Source organism: Protopterus annectens, chromosome 7.part0, assembly GCF_019279795.1.
Source record: "Protopterus annectens isolate FY-2018-M chromosome 7.part0, PAN1.0, whole genome shotgun sequence".
Lineage (NCBI taxonomy): Eukaryota > Metazoa > Chordata > Ceratodontiformes > Protopteridae > Protopterus > Protopterus annectens.
The window spans coordinates 965,358,869-965,380,103 of NC_056739.1; the positions used below are offsets into that span (position 1 = coordinate 965,358,869).

At 35.5% G+C, this 21,235-nt stretch overlaps 1 protein-coding gene across 4 annotated transcripts in view; it reads left to right on the forward strand.

Moving 5' to 3' along the window:
• Positions 1 to 21,235, forward strand: part of LOC122806805 — a 381,197-nt gene that overhangs the window by 253,360 nt on the left and 106,602 nt on the right. For all 4 annotated transcript variants that reach the window (XM_044077529.1, XM_044077528.1, XM_044077530.1 and 1 more), the window contains exon 12: positions 7,288 to 7,491. In XM_044077529.1, coding sequence (XP_043933464.1) covers positions 7,288 to 7,491 — 204 coding nt within the window. The remainder of the gene's footprint in view (positions 1 to 7,287; positions 7,492 to 21,235) is intronic.

Consider the following 21,235-nt stretch of genomic DNA (forward strand, 5'->3'; position numbering starts at 1 on the left):
GTCGTATCATTTACACTGTTTGTTACCATTCCTTGTTGATCATTATCAAAGCATTCTACATTGGGCCCATGGGTAATAGGTCCAGAGGCATTGTCTTAACTCCCTAGTGTCATTACACGTAGCACTCTAACTGTAGCACTATCATACCCTCTATCAGTAAACATCCTTTCCAGGGTATCTAACTCTGTCTCAAGGTCAGTTTCATTATTACAAATTGTTTTTACCCTCAGAAATTAACTCTCAACTATACTATAAATCAATATAATCTACCACAGTAAGCGTGGACAACCAAGATGGAAGCTTGCTCTGAAGTGATTCTCAGTGTCTTTTCCTTTCAGTAAGCTACAGCACTTTTCTATATAATTACTTTCTCTCACATAAGCATATTTATATTCCATATTTCTATTCCTGAATCATTTCTTCTCTTACTTCTTCCATGATTTAAACTACATCAGTCTTTCTGGTTCTGCTGCTATGTATTTATCCATGCTATAAAATGTCTGAAAATGTATTCATTTATTCATTCATTTGGTGATATCTACTTCCTCTGTTTTCATGATAGCAGGGGAGATACAGCCTATGCTGGTAATCGGGAATAAAGGCAGAAAACTAATACTGTCTAGGATGCCAGACTATCACAGGATGTATGACTGTAAGATAAAAAAATACTGTCAGCTTAGTGCCAAATAGACAAACACTTATGTGTATATTAGAGAGACAGCAACAAAAACTGAAACTGCTGCTGCAGTGTTAAAGTGTCATAGCTTTTAATGTGGTGGGTTGTAGCCCTGCACTCCCGTTACTTACATAAACTAGCTCCAAGATTGCACCTCAGCATACAGAAAATTATTTGAGATACAGCAATATCTCAGAAATAGTACACTGAGAATCAGACAGTGTCTGGATACTTGGTGTTCAACACTTAAAAGTGCAATCAGCATGACCATGTAATGCAGGAGAATTCTTGAACATCCAGCAAAAACTCATGGGGAGAAAGAAAGGACATGCAGACATGCAAAGTACCCCAGGCAGGAACTGCACTGAAGAACCAAGTGCTGAGAGGGTGCAATGTTGTTTAACACTATGCAAACATAGAGCTGAATAAAATTTCTAAAATTATTTTCTAGTCTGAGTTTTACCAGATTTTGGAGAGTCTTTTATCTTACCATTGAGTTATGCTATTTTCAATAATCTGCACTAGAAGATGTTTACATGTTTGGGATCTGTTAAACAAATCACTGTGTGAATAACACACACACACACACACACACTACATATATGCACGTGTGTATATATATATATATATATATATATATATATATATATATGTGTGTGTGTGTGTGTGTGTGTGTGTATATATTTGTGTGTGTAAATTACAAAACACACATACAAACATACTGAAGGCATGCCACTTTATGTAAGTTTAGCCAGTGGAAATGTTGGTCCTAGCTGACTCTGGGACATTATTACATCACTTTGGCTATTATTTATTTATTTATTTATTTATTTTTAACTTTTTTGCTTCTATTCCTGCTGTGCATCAGACACACACACACACACACACACACACACACACACACACACACACACACACACACACACACACACACACACACACACCACAAAATGTGGCTGTTGTCCAGGCAGCCGCTATACTGGGGTTTTACCTTTAAACTGTAATTAGCTCCCTTTGTATATGCTCCATTAGCATTCAAGATGTGGGGGGTATGGTGTGCACAACATGGATTATGGTGGGCACAACATGGGGATGTCACCCTCCAACAGCTCTGGTAACCCATTAGCAGCCCTGCTGATATTTACAAGCAGATCATCGCTCATTAGATCACCATCTTCCATAGAACACCTTCACAAATTGAATGGCCTGGTAACAGATATGCATCACCCCCACCACTACCACCAAAGGAGAGGTGAGCAGGCATATCCCACCATTACTCTCACTTCTCAGCTCTCTAATCCAGCATCTGAGTCATTAACTGAGCCTGGATCATCTGAATCACAATCTGGATTGTATTCTATACAATGCAGTCAGCATCACTTAGAAATGCATTTTAGTATCATTCTTCTTAAGAGTTCACTATTTGTTTCATCCACAAACCAATTTCTAAGGTAACACATGCAAAACAACAGCTTATGAATAAAATTGCACTATAGTACAGTTGCATTTGTTGTTGTTTTTTTTTCTGGTAATAGTATTGTTAAGGTATTGCCTGTTACATAATAGAATCTTTCCATAAGTAAACTGATAAATAGCCAAGGAAGTAATAGAGTATATGTGTGCTACCATCATGGATTGGGGTGAAGTACTGTTGAACTGGGGTGACTAACATTCCTCTAAATACCTAGAAAAGGTGTGTGTGTGTGTGTGTGTGTGTGTGTGTGTGTGTGTGTGTGTGTGTGTGTGTGTGTGTGTGTGTGTGTGTGTGTGCGCATATGTGTGTGTGCGTGTGCATGTGTGTGTGCGTGTGTGTGTGTGTTGTAGGCAAACCATCCAAACAAAATTCTCCAACTGTTTTTTTTTTCCTTCGGCAGGCAAACATTGACAGACAGAATTATCAAGAATGGGGAGGGGATCAGTGGGGGTCGTAAGTACTCTGCATCCCCCACATTTCCAATAACTTAAGCATCCTAACTCAAAAATCATACAGTACTGGGGGAAAGTTTAAAATACCTTAGCTGGTATTCTGCATTCTTGCTGCTGTCAGCACTCTTCTAATGCACTACCCTTTTGATGTGCATGTTATTTGATTATAGTTTAAAATTATATCATATGGAAATATATATTTATATAACTAACCAAGTTCAGCAGCAAATAAGCTTTGCCACTAGCCACTTACAAAGTTGTTTAACAATGCAAATGTGGGATACCATCAATTTATTTAGGGTTTGCAGCCACTACGCATGGCAAATACAAAGTATATAGTAAATTACAACGGATGAGAGATAAACCACAATTTAAAAATCTGAAAGTATTTTCAAAAAAAAAAAATTCAAATTGCAGATAGGATATGGGCAATTACAATATATACAGATCCAAATGGTTAACTCAAGCAGTAAATCACAATAATAATGCCTGTATCCAGAGGTCTTCAAACCTGATAGTTTAAAAACCAGCGGAGAGAGTAATTATCCTGTATCTATAAAACAAGTAAACTTATACTCATGTTTATGCTAGTTTATGCAGAAGTTTATTAGTAGGGGTTACCCTGAAAAATTAGTTTCAGAAAGGTACAGAGAGATATGTAGTTTAAGGTACTCTGCTGACACAATAACTCAAAGGTCTAAGCCAACTGACTTCAGAATTTCCATGCAAATTAGTAATAGTGCAGATGACAGAGCAATCAAGAATATTATATCAAGTAACTGGAAAATTTTGAAAAGGTGCTCTGAGATCTTGAAAGTGGTTGGTGAACATCCTGTCTTTTTACAAAAGAAGGGAAAAAGTCTCAAGAATTATTTTCAAGCCAAATTAGAACTTCTTGAAACAATGCGTTAAACCAGACATGTTCAAATATTTGAACTGCAGTTTATACAACTATTTATTCACTGATGCCAATGAAATATGTAAAAATAAACAGAACATCTTCATTAAGGGATGATATACATGTAAATCAAAAACTGTTGTGTATTTAGTGGTATGCATGCCCTGCAAGTCCTTTTATGTGGGCCACACCCCTACATAACTATACAAAAGAATATACAACCATAAGAATTCAGTGTTGGTGGGGGATGAAAAAAAATGCACTTGGCAAGCATTACAAATTGAGTAAATGCAAAGCAGATTTAAAATTTTTAGTTTTGTATGAAGTCAAAGGGTTTAACAAAATGTTTAGCATTGAAGATGAACTTGGGTGGTATGAGTATTGTGTGGCAATTGAGATTAAATGCATGTTTTCCACCAGCTTTAAACAACTGTGAAGATTTTGTTGCCTTTCTGAGAAGGAAGGGGATAAAGCATTAATGAATTCATTTGTGTCATGTGATTTGCTATTTAAGTGATGTTTTTAAAAATGCATTATTCAGTCTGATGAAGTCTTGTTATAAGAGATGAATGCGCTTACTGTTTAATGTGTATTTGAATAAACTCCGTTGTTTTTATTTTCTGGCTTTTTTATGTTATTTTATTAGTCTGGTTTGAATGTTTATTCGGTTTTGAACATTTTAACAATGTATTACACATTATATTTAATGAAAACAAGGACTTCAAAGTTTATAACTATTCTTCCAAGGACATTTGCGACTAGTCATGTAAATGTTTAATCGAGAGGTTTAACATTTGTACCAGCAAGTAGAGGTAATTTAAGTAATGTTTTGATTGATTAAAACTATTTATTAAAAAGTTAAATCTCTCCTTGTGGTTTTCAAGGAGTAATTTGAGTTTGAATAATTATGTGCTAAGGAAACCTAGTTTATTTACCCCCCATCATACATTACAAATGTTTGAAAAGTTATGTGAATTAGACATTAAACATGTTTTAAGTAAACTGAGTGGATATAACTTTTGGAATATATCTCAGTCAGATGTGACACTATTTAAGGAGATTTCCGATGATGATCATATCAGAGTGATGAAGCCGTATAAGGGGGGGGGGGGTGGGTTAGTTATTATGAACAAGGAGGATTATTTTAGTCGCATGCATTGTGCATTGTATACTTATGGAAGACACTTAGGAAGAGGTGTCGTGCAATAAAACTGATATAGCTTTTGCTAAACTAGATTTACAACTGGAATATATGTTAATGCAGGGTCAGATTACTAAAAGTGAATATGACTACATGGCAAATGATAAACCTGTAATAGTGTATATATTTGGGATCCCTAAACTATATAAATCTTTAGATAATCCACCTCTTAGACTTATAATGGATGGGTCTAGATCCAAAATTCACTTTATAACTAAATATGTGGACAACGTTTAGAAATATGGTCAGAAAAATTGACCTTATGTTTGTAAGGATTCATGGCAATTTTTAAGTTTAATGAGAGAGTTGGATTTTAAAGAAGACGCTATATTTGTAACAATAGATCTGTATAGCGTATATATTTAGTAATTCCAAATGATACAGGGATCCAGTGTTTTGAAGAGTGTATTTATACCAGTACTTCATTATCTCAAGTTAAAATAAATGCAGTAATAGCAGTAATGGTGACAATTTTGAAAAATAATTTCATTTACTTTGAGGGTCAAGTGTTCAATCAGAAAACTGGTGTGGCAATGAAGGCCACATGCACCCCTGTTTTGTTAACTTCATGATGACTTACTGAGAAAAAGGATACTCAATGAATAGTGAGTTTAAGTACTCCTGGTCAGATTATACTACATTTTTGGCTAACATATTTATTTTGTGGACTGGTTCTCATGTCTGATTACAAGAATTTATTGAATATATCAACAGTACAGTAGAATTTTTAAAGTGTACATCCAGCTTTACTAAAGATAAGATGTTTTTTTTGGATGTTAAGATTAGGAAAGACTATGCAAGCCAAAAATATGTACCTAGTATATATAGAAAGCTGATGTATTCTAACTCCTTTCTACAGTACTATAGCTGGCATTCTAAGCACCAAAAGAAAGCTGTGGTGAAAGGCCAGCTAGTGTGGATAGCAAGAATGGCTTCAGATGTGGAAGAGTTTCTTAAGGAATGTGATGATGTAGCTGACATGTTCCACAAAAGGGGTTATCCCAAGGAATTGGTTAAGGAAATTAAGGATGACGTGGTTAAGAAAAGAAGAAATGTTTTTATATGCCATTAATTCTTTCTAGTAATAAAGAAAATCATTTAAGTACCGGTCCCGTAAATTCCCAATATGCACCTAATTGAACATTCATAACTACATAAACATTAGATAGTAAAACCACCTCAAATGTATTATATAAAAATTGGGCTTTATTTCTTGAGAACAGTGCTATATGGAGTAAATTAGGAGAAAAACATGTATAGTGTTTAAGAGGGAGAAATCTTTTAAAAATTATTTAGAGAATGGAAAGGAAGTAGTTGTTAAAAGAAGGAAAAGCAAGAATTTATGGGTATGTATAAGTGTGGCCATTGCCTCCACTGCCCATATATACTATTTACTAACCGTTTTCAAATTAGAGGTGAAGTATTTAAGATGAATGGATGATTTTCCTGTGAGTCCAAGATGGTTATGTATTTAGCCCAGTGTTAATCATGCCCTGCATTTTATGTGGGGAAGATATCTAGAAAATTAAAAGAGCATATATATGAGCATTTGTTTGAAATTCAAAAGAAAAAAAGTACAAATGCTTTGTATAAGCATACTGAAAAAGAGAACAAACATCAATTTAGGTTTTTAGTATTGCAACAGATAGTTGTGACCCTTAGGGTTTAATTTTTGATTAACAGAAAAATGTGACCTGAAATGGCAATTAAAGTTGGATGCTATTAGTTTCCCAGGATTAAATGAAAGTAGTTCCATTTATTCAGCATTAAAATTAAACTATTATGGTGTTTAATTTGATTATATATTTATTATGACGTCTTCTAATTGTATTTAATTGATTTTAGTTTGGTATTGGGTAGATGGAGATATGTGTCTGGGGATTTTAAATATTTAAATGAGGTTGGAGACATGTGTCTCGGGATTTTAAACATTTAAATGTGTTTTTTAGGAAGTTTATTATGTTCTGATGAAGTTCCCTATGATAAGAATGAAAGTGCTTAACATTGTAATTTGAAATAAAATGAATTGCCTGGTGGATGGATCAATTGTCGTCTTTGCACCACAGCTCCTGGTTGTTGGAAATGAAGTGCTTACTTTTCTTCTAATCTTTGCAACCTTTGAGTAGGAATATTTATATACTGGGGTAGTGAGGTGCAGCCCTCCCACACACACACACACACACACACATTACCAAATACAGAAACAAATGAGATACAACAGGGCTTAACCCCTGCCAAAATATTTGCAGATGGAAGTGTGTGCGCTTTTTGGCTATACCCATTATCTGACTAGCTGTTCTCAGTATTTTTGTGTATCAGTTTGTGCAGCTAGTTGAAAATTTGCCCCAATTCCCTTTAAATACTGTTCTTTTAGAAAGACTAGATAACCTACTCCACCGCTAAGCAATTTTTTTTTTCTGTGCAGACTCCGATTGTCAATGTGGTTTCTAGAACAATAAGTAAATATTCACTACTTCCTCAATATTTCGCTCAGATCATCAGTGAGTTACAGATATAACTAATGAATTACTGTATGACAATATAGCTAGCTGGTGGACACTGCTGAGTTAAATTTTTTCATTACAGAAGCAGAGTATAGTTTCCAGCTCCAAAAGAAAATTTTGCCTCTTATGATGGAAAAGAATTATAAACCTGATGGATGGCTAGGAGCAATTCTTGGCGCAAAGCTATGGATTGACTTTACAAGCAAACAAAGTTTTGAGGACAGTATAAACCACCTGATTAAAGAGCTTGGGAGTGTCATAAAGCCAGCTCAAGCTGGAAGTGATGGTAAGGAATTTCTTCTAGTAATTAACTCCTTCACTTATTTCAGCGCAGCTTACTTATAAACCGTGTTTCTTGTTCAGTGATACTGTCTTTATTTCTTGTTCAGTGTTACTGTATTTATTTGCTTTAGTGTTTTAAAATACTCATTTACCAGTAGAATGAATTGGCATGGATAGTAACCATTTCCCATATTATTGTATCATATTTTATTATTGCATGCAGTTCCTGATTATGGAGTTACTATAAGTTTGTGCCAGTAAATCTGAAAAACACTTTAGAACTTTAATCCCTGCCTTGTGAAATGTGTGTGAATATGGATCCATCATCAGAATATCATAAAATGATCCTGATGTCTATTGTTAATCTGCAGCTTTTTGTTCCATAAATGGTTTAAGAAGAGGCCTGAAAACAGAATGCATGAGCACAGCATGGTTGTTTTTGGGAGAAACATTTAAACAAAAAACAAGCAACCGGCCACTGATACTGTGCAATTATATGGAAAACAAGAAATAAAAATGAAAACAAAACAGCAGATGCACACAGCTATAAGGGTAAAAATTTATTGTACAAACTTAACCTACAGCTATGTAGATCTGCTATTTTGTTTTCATCTTATTTCTTGCTTTTGGGAGAAGCATGATCTAGAGACATGTTGCTACCCAGGCACTGTAGTTAATGTATTCATAAGATGACATGAATATCTGAGGTGGTACAGGGCCTGCAGAAAAAGTGTTAATAAAATATAAAAGTTAACTACAATTCCCAGCAGTGTAATCCTGACAGTCATGTTACTGGCAGCAGAATATTCCTTCATCAGTTGTATCTATTTTCATATCTTTTTCCATATACATTTGTTATTATGGATACTCTTGATTTCTCCAAGATTGCTCCAGACATAAAAGGCTTAGTTTCTCAAAATTATGGGATCTAAATGGTAGCAAGTGTAATTTTTTTTCCTATCAAATAATAACAATGTACTATCTGATAAATAAAAGCATGCTTTGATGAAGTCTCTTTGTACTTTTTGTATCCATGAATGTGTGTTTTAATGTATATTCATAGATAATAATTTGAAATAATAAAGTATCAATATCTACTGCTGTTTACAGCCAAATATGCAGAATTAATGTTTTAAAGCAGAAAAGGAGAGACTGATGATAAACCAATAAAAATGAAAAAGTAACCTTACGATACTCTAAATTGGCAGATTTTACACTCAAATATTTTACTTTTGCTGGTACATTTTTGTCCTGTACACTAAATTGTTATACTTTTCTCATTCATAAATTTTGGCAAGCCTGCTTTGTCTGATTTGTGAAATATGCAAGATGTAATATTAACCATACTGAAATTCTTACTGATGCTGGTAAAACCTTTGTGATATTTAAAAATACATTAACAGTACTCAAATTCTCACTGATGCTGGTGAAACTTTTTTTTTTACTAGGGTCAACAATATGGAAGTCTACAGTCTTGTCATGAAGTATGTGTGTTATATTCGACTAGTGTCTACACACAAAATAAGCAGAAGTGTAATTAGGGTGGGATGAAGGGGACAGCCATCACAGGCACAAGGTGTTGGGGAGCATGATCTGCAGATCCATCAGCAGATTAATTTTTTTTTAATTTCTCTCTTCACCTGTCCATTATGGGATAGTAGAGCACAAGGATGTTAGGTTATATTCCTTACAGAAGGGACAAGATCCAGATCAGAGAAGGGACCTTCTCTTTTTTGTTCTTGTGTAGTGCATGTAGGTGAGGATGTAGGACATTAGGATGTGATAGTACGGCTTTAGGAGCTGACACATCTCCTTAGTGGATGGAGGAGCACTAGATTAGAAAAGGGACTTTTTTTTGCTCCTTAACCCTAGTGTTGAGGGGTGCCATACTGGGGAATTGCACCAGGTACCAAATAAGCCAGCTATGGTTCTGGGTGTAAGCACAAACAAGAGCTAGGTTGTCTTTCTGGAAGAAGATCAGGGTAAAGGATGACATTGTAGGGACTGCCATGCCACACAAGTGTGACATCACAGCTGTCACTCATGTGGTCCTGTTTTCTATGCCAATGTCTTCAAGAAAAATGCAGATTAAATGACTTATGCTTACTTATGTTGACAAGGTTAGTCCCATTAGGTGCGACCTATTTTTTAGGGAAGACTCGAGATGGCATTCATACTAACTAGGGGAATATTTGTTCAGGACACTAGAGAAATTATCCCCTTTTTTCACATTCAGATGGATGCTAAAAAGGAGGTCCCACCTACAAGCATTGGTGGTAGCTCAAGGGGCTGTAAAAGATCCCACAACACTTTGGGCTTTATTATAGATCAGAAGAATCATAAAAACAAAATGCCAAAAACTTCAATAAAGGCAAGAAACATTCATAAGCAAGGGAAAACTAAATAAAAGATTGGCAAATTGTAACAAAGACTGCAATACATTAAAAATCACTTTCTCCACCCTTTCACCAATGGCCAAAAACTAATTTTCCTACATAAAGCTTTTGTATCCCAAATCTTACTTCTCTATAGCACCCTTTCCATAAAAGCCATACGCAGGGGAAAATTTTAAGAAGCATTCACACATAGTACCACCAAAGAATTACAACATCTATATATAATCATTAAGTCATTAATTCAACAGGCAAACTTTTCCAAAAACAGATACATTTATGCCAAAATCCCAAGACCCTAGGGCAGTCCAACACACCATGAAACAAAGATTCTCCCCAGTTACAGTAGGAATAACATTGTTCTGCATAACATTTATTTTTCATCAGAGACATAGCTGGCCAGTCCCTGAATTAGCACCCCACCCTCTTGCTCAAAATGAAGAGCAAAAAGAGGAAACACACTTCAATAGACTGTTTGTGGCAGCCTAAATCACTCCCCTTTCCAGTCATGCCCCCTCCCTACCAGCATTTCATTGGCATTGAAGAACAAAAGTGCTCCAATACACTGCTCACTATAGTCTGATGCATGTCCCCTCCTTATCAGATTATCATTCAAAGAGCAAAAAAGAAAAGCAAATGCTCCAATATACTGCTCACAGCAGTCTGAAGTGCACACCCCATCCCTAACAGCAACAGCACAAAAAAAAATTGCTTTTTGTACCAGCATTTTTGGAATGGCATTCAGACTGCACCCTCTGACAGGCTGTGCCCTGGGCATATGCCCCCTTTCCTCCCCCCTTGCTACTCCACTGTGTTTTTCATCTCCTCCTTAACAATTTCCCTAAAGAAAGTATCCACAAAAAATCTGCATACTCAATTCATCCTTGGGATCTTCTTTTCCTGCTTGTTATGCTCCATTTAATGAAGTATCAGAGAGATGCACTCATCAGTCAATTAAAAAGATTTCCAAGTACCAGCATTTCCTCATTTTAGGAAATGTATGTAGACAATTTGTAGTCTCTAATTTTCTTACAGACTTCCAACTATTCACCAATACAATTCATTTCTTACCCCTATCAGAAAAGGCTACATTAACTTCCCATTAAATACCAATGAAGTACATTTTGAGAAGCAGTATGTAAAACACACAAAAATACATACTTTTTTGCACTCTCTGTATTTATGTAATGGATGGAGAAGCACCAGCCTGCCCTGCTCTCCTTTATTATATAGAAACTCCACAGTATTTAAATGAGATACCCTAATAATTGAAATATAAAAGATCAGTAAGCCTTTTTTCCAAATCAGCAGGAGACAAGAAAATCCTGCAAGTATTGTAATTTATCCCCAAAAAGGTTGAATGCAGTAAATAAACTTTAGAAAAGATCAAAGTAAAACACTTAAACATACATACAGTAATCTAAAACATCCAAGCAACTCACCCACTAAAGACCACCTTCCCAGTCCCAAAATAAATCCCCAGATTACAAGTCACAGAAGAAGAAATATATAGAAAAACATCAACGCAATCAAAACCAGGACATTTAGCATTGATGGACATCAAAACCAGGACATTTAGCATTAATGGACATCAAAACCAGGACATTTAGCATTAATGGACATCAAAACCAGGACATTTAGCATTAATGGACAAGCTTACTTTCTGTAATTCCGCCAAAAGAGAATCAAAAACTGTCCCAGTCCAAGTCTATATTTTATCACAAAAACTAAATTATCTACATATGTCAAGTAGGAGGAACCATTCTACCAGAGGAAAGAAAAAAGCAAGCAAGCAAGGAGCTGGGTGGACACCCCTGCTTAACTCCTAAATAAAGTTTAAATGCCTCACCCAATACAACTTAAAGTAGAGACCTACTGAAAACACATTTTGTGGAATGTGGGAGACATAGAACCTTCCTAGAAAGGGAAAAAAAACCCTTCCTCCTGCAATATATCCCATATACTGTCACGTCTAATGGAATCTAAAGCTTTCCTAATATCACACACCAATTTCTTCTTTCAAAGCCTTTCAACATTTTTTTAATAAAAATATTACTCTCATATCACTACCAAGGACACCATATATACCTGCACCCAAAAGCTGATTCAAACTTTTCATTTTACTCTGAAGCAAGTCCGCTAAAATTTTATAGTCAACATTTTCCAAATCAATGAACCTCCAGAAGTCTAAATTGCTTCTATGACCCCTGTTTTTCCAAATCATTTTCATTAACCCCTTAACAGACTCTGGAAATGAAACAGACAGAAACCATTCATTCTAAGTCTGTAAAAAACACTGCTTTTCTTGTTGAAGCACAGCCTTATAAAGTTGTAACATAAAGCATCCTCACTGGGTACAGACTGTACTTGTCCTTTACACAAAACCCTCTTCAATTCTTTTATAATAAAAGGGTTATCCAACAGTACACCCTCCTCGGCATTAATATGAGGAACTTCCCACTCTGCAGAAACAAATTTACCAGCAGGACTTTATATGCTACCTATCTTAATATGTCATCCTTATCTGTAACTGCCCCTCCATGACCATCAGTCAATTCCCACACCTCCGACTCCAACCTCTGAACAATATATGCTAAAAATAATCCACTTCCTCTCGAGTACCTTTCACACAATATTGTTGTTTATGTAAAGCATCTTTTGCTCATAATTTATTTATGTCAAAAAACAGCTGCTGCACTCTATTAACTGCGAAAATCATTATTCCCAATCCCAATAACCATTTCAAAATCCTTATACACATATTTCTTATGCTTCAACTGTTCTTTTTCCACCAGACAGAACTGCCTATATTCTCCCTATATCTAACCATCATTCAGACCAAGAAAAAAAAAAGTCTTTCATATTCATGTGATCAAAAAATAACTGTTGCCTCAAGGTACACATCACCTACTATGAACCTTTCTCCCCCCACAGAACAGTAGCATCAGAGTTGAATAGGGCTCATATAGCTGCATAGTCTAAAAAACCTACCCACTTCCTTCCCACGTCTACATCTAATAAAGGGCATTGAAAAAAAAACTCAATTTTAGCGTTATATTTACTGGTACTATAAATATGCCCCCCCCCCCCCCCCCAGCTACACTAAAATCAAAAATCCTTCAAAAGAGTAAGACGCCCTTTTATATCATTACCCTTCCAGGCTCTTTTCTTGTAAAGCACAGTTAAGCTCATCCAAGCAGTACTGGAAGATTAACACTCAGCCAAAGATATGGATAACTGAATATGCTCAAAGTACTAGCATATAAAACAAGTAAACAAAAAACTTTGGTATATGAAACCAACACAGTATCTGAACAAGTATTCAAATCCATAAAAAAAATAGCTAAAGCCAATACACTGTTGCTTGCTCCCTCTGAAATAGCAGTTGTCAAGCAGTCTACAGACAGACAGATAATATCAGCCCTACAGATTTACATCAGTCAAAACAAAAAACACCAAAGACTTTATTTAAATAACAGCATTATTAACATCCAAAGAAAACTGGTGCAGTTCAACCTTTACCCTGTTTTTATCCTTTGTCTTGAGCAATTTGTCTTTAAACTTTGTAACCAGACTACTAACAGACACCTCCTTCTTCCCCTTCCTTGTCATTATCATCTGGACAAGCATCCACCTGCGTATCTTCCTTTGTGTCAATATCAGCATTACATTTCATCTTCTTTATCCTTACTTTTATCCCTCTCAAACTGGATCCCTAGCTGGAACCCTAAAACACTGGTCTAACACCAAAGAACCTTTGAAACCAAAAAACGATCTGGAACACAATAAGAGAAGGCTCAAACTATAAAAGTAATTTAATATTGCCACACAAGTGAAATTAGCGCTTTTGGCAGGTAAAATAACCCACCTTCCTCAGATTACACAGCTGGACATGAAAAACTCATTTATACATTAATGCATAAAATATGCCCAATTGCCTTAAAGTGCATTATTCAAACAATTAAGTTGCCATAGCGACCTTAAAGTAAGATCGCTACCTGCATGATTTTACTTGCGCTGCTGTCAGCTATAAAAATGCATACATATAAAAACACCAAATATTTAAAACATGAATGCATATCTTGCTTATTGCTAAACAATTAACCAAAATCTCTTCCCTTGCATTACGGCAGGCTGTTTACGTATTTACAAATACGGAAATTAATGCAAAAGGTGGATAATCACTTAAAAAGTAAAAAACCATATACATGGCTCTACACTTTATCAACCACAAAGGTTTCAAAAGTGTAAAATATCCATTATACATTATATTGTAAATAGTACTGTTGTAATGGCACTTATTATTTAAAACTGATGGTATTATACATACATTTGTACCTAAATAAATCCAAAAGTTGTGTCAAAAGGTCACGCTATTGCTAAACAGTTCTTAATCTTACTGCTATAAAGCAATGTTAATATGACACATGAATATACCCTTAAATAAATAAAACGTTAAATGTTAGTTCCCATGTTCAAAAAGGCCTAAATTTCATATTAAAGCCCACAAGTTCGTTCCTCTATTTATATGAAAACCAAAACATTATATTCACAATCATAACATGTATTGTATTATATCTACCTATTATAGGCTAACCACTTCAAAACACATTTAATATAGAGAGCCTCATTAATACCTGGTATAACTTGTGCCCTAGTACGAATTTGCCAACATAATTCGTCAATCTCCAGGCGGACTTGCCAAGGTCCCCCTCTAATGTCTTGTTTTCTTTGCTGCAGGATAACAAACTTAAAGGAATGTCCACTATTTTCAACTACATGCCGAGCTAGAGCATTATTCTGATCCTGTTTGGAAACCGCATTTATATGCTCATAAATTCTAATTTTTAATTTGCGCTCGGTTTTTCCTATGTAAAAAGCTTTACATAGATTACATAGGGCAGCATAGACCACTGATTTTGTTTCACAATTGAAGTGGCCATTAATCTTATATTCTGTGTCATTTATGCTACAAGTGGTACCAATCTTTATATACATACACTGACTGCATGTTCCACATCTGTGCATCCCTAATGGACAGTTAGACATCCTTTTTTGTTTCGTTTTTTCCATAATGCATTTGAGGTTGTCCCCCCTCCTGTATGTTATTTTAGGTTTATCACCAACAAGGGCAACTAGTCCTTTATCATGTTTAACAACCTCCCAATTTTTGTTTATAATTTCCCTTATCTGTTGAAAATCCATAGAATATGTGTGAAGGAAACTACAACAAAAGTTAGGCTTAGGTAGATTAGATATGAATGTCTCTACTTGTAAACTTGAAATTTCAGGATTAACATCCAAGTTATTAGTTTTTATAACAGGAAGCAGGGGTGAAAAATAACCCCCCACCCTTTTGTTAGTAACTTCTAGTGCGATATTATTGACTAGACATAAAGGATACCCCCTAGATGTGAACATAGCTATCAATTTTTCACATTCCATTTGAAAATCGTTATCATCCGTCACCATCCGTGCTGCCCTGACCAGTTGGCTCTTAATAACTGATCTTTTTTGATGGTACGGATGGTTGCTCGAAAAATGTAACAGTGAGTTACAATATGTGGGCTTTCTATATATAGTACTTTTGAATCTATTATTGGTAATGTCCTTAGATAAAAGAACATCCAAGTAATTCATTTCAGAGTCAGCCACTGAATATGTGAAACTAAGGAATTCAGTCATACTTGTCATATTATCGATAAACTGTGGGATAACTGATTTATCTCCCTTCCAAATACAGAAAATATCGTCCTGATACCTTGTGTAAAAGGAAACATGTTGTTGAAAAATATCATCCTTGAACAGGAATTCATCCTCCCAGTGAGTCATCACTGCATTCGCAAATGAGCCCCCACAAGGGGAGCCCATCGCCACACCTGATGTTTGTAGGTAGAAGTTACCTTCAAAGGTAAAAAAATTGTTCTTTAACACTAGTTCAAGAAGAGTTTCAACAGTGTAAATGATATCATCCGATATTTTTCTAACTGACAAAACTCCCTGACCCATGATAGGCCTAAATCCTGGGGTATGACCGTATAGAGGTCTTTAACATCTATTGTCAAAAACACTGAATCAACGGCATATGTTTGATTGCTAATGTCCCTCAAGAAAGACCAAGAGTCTTTGCAAATGTGCTTGACTGCTCCTATAAGAGGCTTCAAAATGCTATCCACATACTTAGCGCAAGCATATGTGATGGAGCCTCTTCCATCAATAATAGGTCTGAAAGGTGGGGCCTGTAATCGCTTATGTAGCTTAGGTGCACCAAAAAATGCAGGAATTCTAGGTGCAGACATCTCCAAATAATGGAAAACGTCTGAATCAATAAACCCCTCCAAAAACAGGTCATTGAGAACACCATATATTTTTCTATATGCACCATGGATTTCATTTAATGATACCTGCTCATAGGCCGTTGTGTCGAGATGTTCCATCATGTATTCGACATATTTATATTGATCCATCAAGACCACACCCCCACCTTTGTCAGGTCTCATGACCCGGACGTTGCAATCCTGCAACAGATGTAAAAAGTCCCATTCGAGTCTTGACATGTTGTTACCACCTTTAACCCTGCTATATATGACGTGGTTTTTAATAGTATTTGGAAGGGAGATAAATCAGTTATCCCACAGTTTATCGATAATATGACAAGTATGACTGAATTCCTTAGTTTCACATATTCAGTGGCTGACTCTGAAATGAATTACTTGGATGTTCTTTTATCTAAGGACATTACCAATAATAGATTCAAAAGTACTATATATAGAAAGCCCACATATTGTAACTCACTGTTACATTTTTCGAGCAACCATCCGTACCATCAAAAAAGATCAGTTATTAAGAGCCAACTGGTCAGGGCAGCACGGATGGTGACGGATGATAACGATTTTCAAATGGAATGTGAAAAATTGATAGCTATGTTCACATCTAGGGGGTATCCTTTATGTCTAGTCAATAATATCGTACTAGAAGTTACTAACAAAAGGGTGGGGGGTTATTTTTCACCCCTGCTTCCTGTTATAAAAACTAATAACTTGGATGTTAATCCTGAAATTTTAAGTTTACAAGTAGAGACATTCATATCTAATCTACCTAAGCCTAACTTTTGTTGTAGTTTCCTTCACACATATTCTATGGATTTTCAACAGATAAGGGAAATTATAAACAAAAATTGGGAGGTTGTTAAACATGATAAAGGACTAGTTGCCCTTGTTGGTGATAAACCTAAAATAACATACAGGAGGGGGGACAACCTCAAATGCATTATGGAAAAAACGAAACAAAAAAGGATGTCTAACTGTCCATTAGGGATGCACAGATGTGGAACATGCAGTCAGTGTATGTATATAAAGATTGGTACCACTTGTAGCATAAATGACACAGAATATAAGATTAATGGCCACTTCAATTGTGAAACAAAATTAGTGGTCTATGCTGCCCTATGTAATCTATGTAAAGCTTTTTACATAGGAAAACCGAGCGCAAATTAAAAATTAGAATTTATGAGCATATAAATGCGGTTTCCAAACAGGATCAGAATAATGCTCTAGCTCGGCATGTAGTTGAAAATAGTGGACATTCCTTTAAGTTTGTTATCCTGCAGCAAAGAAAACAAGACATTAGAGGGGACCTTGGCAAGTCCGCCTGAGATTGACGAATTATGTTGGCAAATTGCACTAGGGCACAAGTTATACCAGGTATTAATGAGGCTCTCTCTATTAAATGTGTTTTGAAGTGGTTAGCCTATAATAGGTAGATATAATACAATACATGTTATGATTGTGAATATAATGTTTTGGTTTTCATATAAATAGAGGAACGAACTTGTGGGCTTTAATATGAAATTTAGGCCTTTTTGAACATGGGAACTAACATTTAACGTTTTATTTATTTAAGGGTATATTCATGTGTCATATTAACATTGCTTTATAGCAGTAAGATTAAGAACTGTTTAGCAATAGCGTGACCTTTTGACACAACTTTTGGATTTATTTAGGTACAAATGTATGTATAATACCATCAGTTTTTAAATAATAAGTGCCATTACAACAGTACTATTTACAATATAATGTATAATGGATATTTTACACTTTTGAAACCTTTGTGGTTGATAAAGTGTAGAGCCATGTATATGGTTTTTTACTTTTTAAGTGATTATCCACCTTTTGCATTAATTTCCGTATTTGTAAATACGTAAACAGCCTGCCGTAATGCAAGGGAAGAGATTTTGGTTAATTGTTTAGCAATAAGCAAGATATGCATTCATGTTTTAAATATTTGGTGTTTTATATGTATGCATTTTATAGCTGACAGCAGCGCAAGTAAAATCATGCAGGTAGCGATCTTACTTTAAGGTCGCTATGGCAACTTAATTGTTTGAATAATGCACTTTAAGGCAATTGGGCATATTTTATGCATTAATGTATAAATGAGTTTTTCATGTCCAGCTGTGTAATCTGAGGAAGGTGGGTTATTTTACCTGCTGAAAGCGCTAATTTCACTTGTGTGGCAATATTAAATTACTTTTATAGTTTGAGCCTTCTCTTATTGTGTTCCAGATCGTTTTTTGGTTTTAAACAGTTTATCTGGTGTGTTTGGTGCAGACCAAAGAACCTTTGGTAAATCCAGCAAACGAGCAAAAACAAGTAAAAACAATGCAAACAGCACACCAGTAGGTCTTTCCAAAGTTTACTACAAACAGGTACAGTTAACTTGACTTGAAGCGCTTTTCATTTGCACTGAAGCAAACTTCATCAGAAGTCAAGATCAATTAAGATCAACACAATTTAAAAAAACAGTACAGTGACATATCTATTATCTATACAACACACATTATTAGCTTAAAGGTATAGTCGGCTAAAAGCTATAACATAACTTATTTAAAAGGACAACATTAATAACAATAATAAAACCATATCTAACTCAAAAAAATCACTTATACACACAACCATTTAAAAAATGATTTCCTTAATACAATAATAACACTAAACTTTCTGTGTTGCATCCTGAACTTAACTATACACATGAAACCTTGTTACTATACTATTTATTAAGGATACTAGAATACAAATAACCTCACCTTTTATGATATTCAATCTACTCGTAACCTGTGTATGTTTTTAACACCCCAAACTTTTATTTTTCAAAACACAAGCTATTGAGCACAGGTCGTTTAAACCAGGTACCCTGTAAGCATCCAACCTTATCTGCCATGACAATTCTAATTCTTCTAAAAGAATTGGCATAGGGCCACCTCTGATAGGAAGAACTACCTGATCTATTGCCATGTAAAAAAAAAACATGACCATGATAGGCGTGAACATGTTTTGCCAATGCATTTTCTAACTTGCCTTTACTAATTGCATATTGATGTTCATATACTCGGTTTCTTAATCTACATTCGGTTTTCCCGATGTAAAATGCAGGGCATTGTTAACACCTAGCAAGATAGACTACAAACTTAGATTGACAATTGAATTTAGATCTTACCTTATATTGTCTATTCTTTACTGAGAAGGTACTGGATGTATCCATATATTTACAATAAGCGCATGCTTCACATTTAAACATGCCAGTTATTTGTGACACAGACTGGACATCTGATTCCAATATATTTTTTTAAATTTCTCCCTTTTCTAAAAGCCATATGTGGAATATCACCTAATTTATCCAATATTATTGGTGACTTTCTAAACAACTCCCAATTCTTCCTTAAAATATCAGTCACCAAGTGGCTGTCACAACTAAATGTTGTGGTAAATTTTAAACAGGGGTCACATTCTTCAAAAGATGACTTATTCCCATTGTGTCTCTGTGCAACTTCTTGAACTGGTAAAACTACCAGTTCATTGTTCCCACCACTATCAGATTTAACACTCAGTATTGGAGGGTACACCAAATTTATTCTTTTCAATTTTACTTCATCTGTCAGCCTGTCAATAAGGTTGACCGGATAACCCCGTGCCACAAACATGGATTTAAGACTGTCACATTCAGCAAAGAAATCACTCAGTTGTGTGTTGATATGGGCTGCCCTAACCAACTGGCCCTTGACAACTGAGTGTTTCTGATAGAAGAGGGGGCTACTTGAGAAATGCAAGAAGTTGTTTGAATAAGTTGCCTTCCTTTATATACTGGCTTGAAAGCAACGTGAAGATCTATTCTTCACTAATCTTCTTCTTCTTCTTTCGGCTTTTCCCGGTTAGGGGTCGCCACAGCGGATCACCTTGTCCACACATTGAATGGCAGTGGAGTTTTACGGTGTCGAGTTGCCAGCCCGGCGCCCAACCTTCCACAGAAGGCACACTCACACACACACACCTAGGGCTAATTTAGAGTGTCCAATCCACCTGCAGCATGTCTTTGGGATGTGGGAGGAAACCGGAGCACCCGGAGGAAACCCACGCGACCACAGGGAGGACATGCAGACTCCGCACAGAAGGCACCCCAGCCGAGGATCGAACCGGAGAACCTTTTGCTGTGAGGCAGCAATGCTAACCACTGCACCACCGTGGCCGCCCTATCTATTCTTCACTAATAAAATATCCAAATATGTCATTGCTTCTGTGTCAAAAGATGACGTAAATGTAAGAAAGTCTGTAGTCTGATTTAGATTAAGAAACAGAGTATATGAACATCAATATGCGATTAGTAAAGGCAAGTTAGAAAATGCATTGTCAAAACATGTTCACGCCTATCATGGTCATGGGTTTTCTTACATGGCAATAGATCAGGTAGTTCTTCCTATCAGAGGTGGCCCTATGCCAATTCTTTTAGAAGAATTAGAATTGTTATGGCAGATAAGGTTGGACACTTACAGAGTACCTGGTTTAAACAACATGTGCTCAATAGCTTGTGTTTCGAAAAATAAAAGTTTGGGGCATTAAAAACATACACAGGTTACGAGTAGATTGAATATCATAAAAGGTGAGGTTATTTGTGTTCTAGTATCCTTAATAAATAGTATAGTATAAAGGTTTCACGTGTATAGTTAAATTCAGGATGCAACATGGAAAGTTCAGTGTTATTATTGTATTAAGGAAATATTTTTTTAAATGGTTGTGTGTATAAGTGATTTTTTTGAGTTAGATATGGTTTTATTATTGTTATTATTGTTGTCCTTTTAAATAAGTTATGTTATAGCTTTTAGCCGATTATACCTTTAAGCTAATAATGTGTGTTGTATAGATAATAGATACATCACTCTACTGTTTTTTTAAATTGTGTTGATCTTAATTGATCTTGACTTCTGATGAAGTTTGCTTCAGTGCAAACGAAAAGTGCTTCAAGTTAACTGTACCTGTTTGTAGTAAACTTTGAAAAGACCTACTGGCGTGCTGTTTGCTTTAT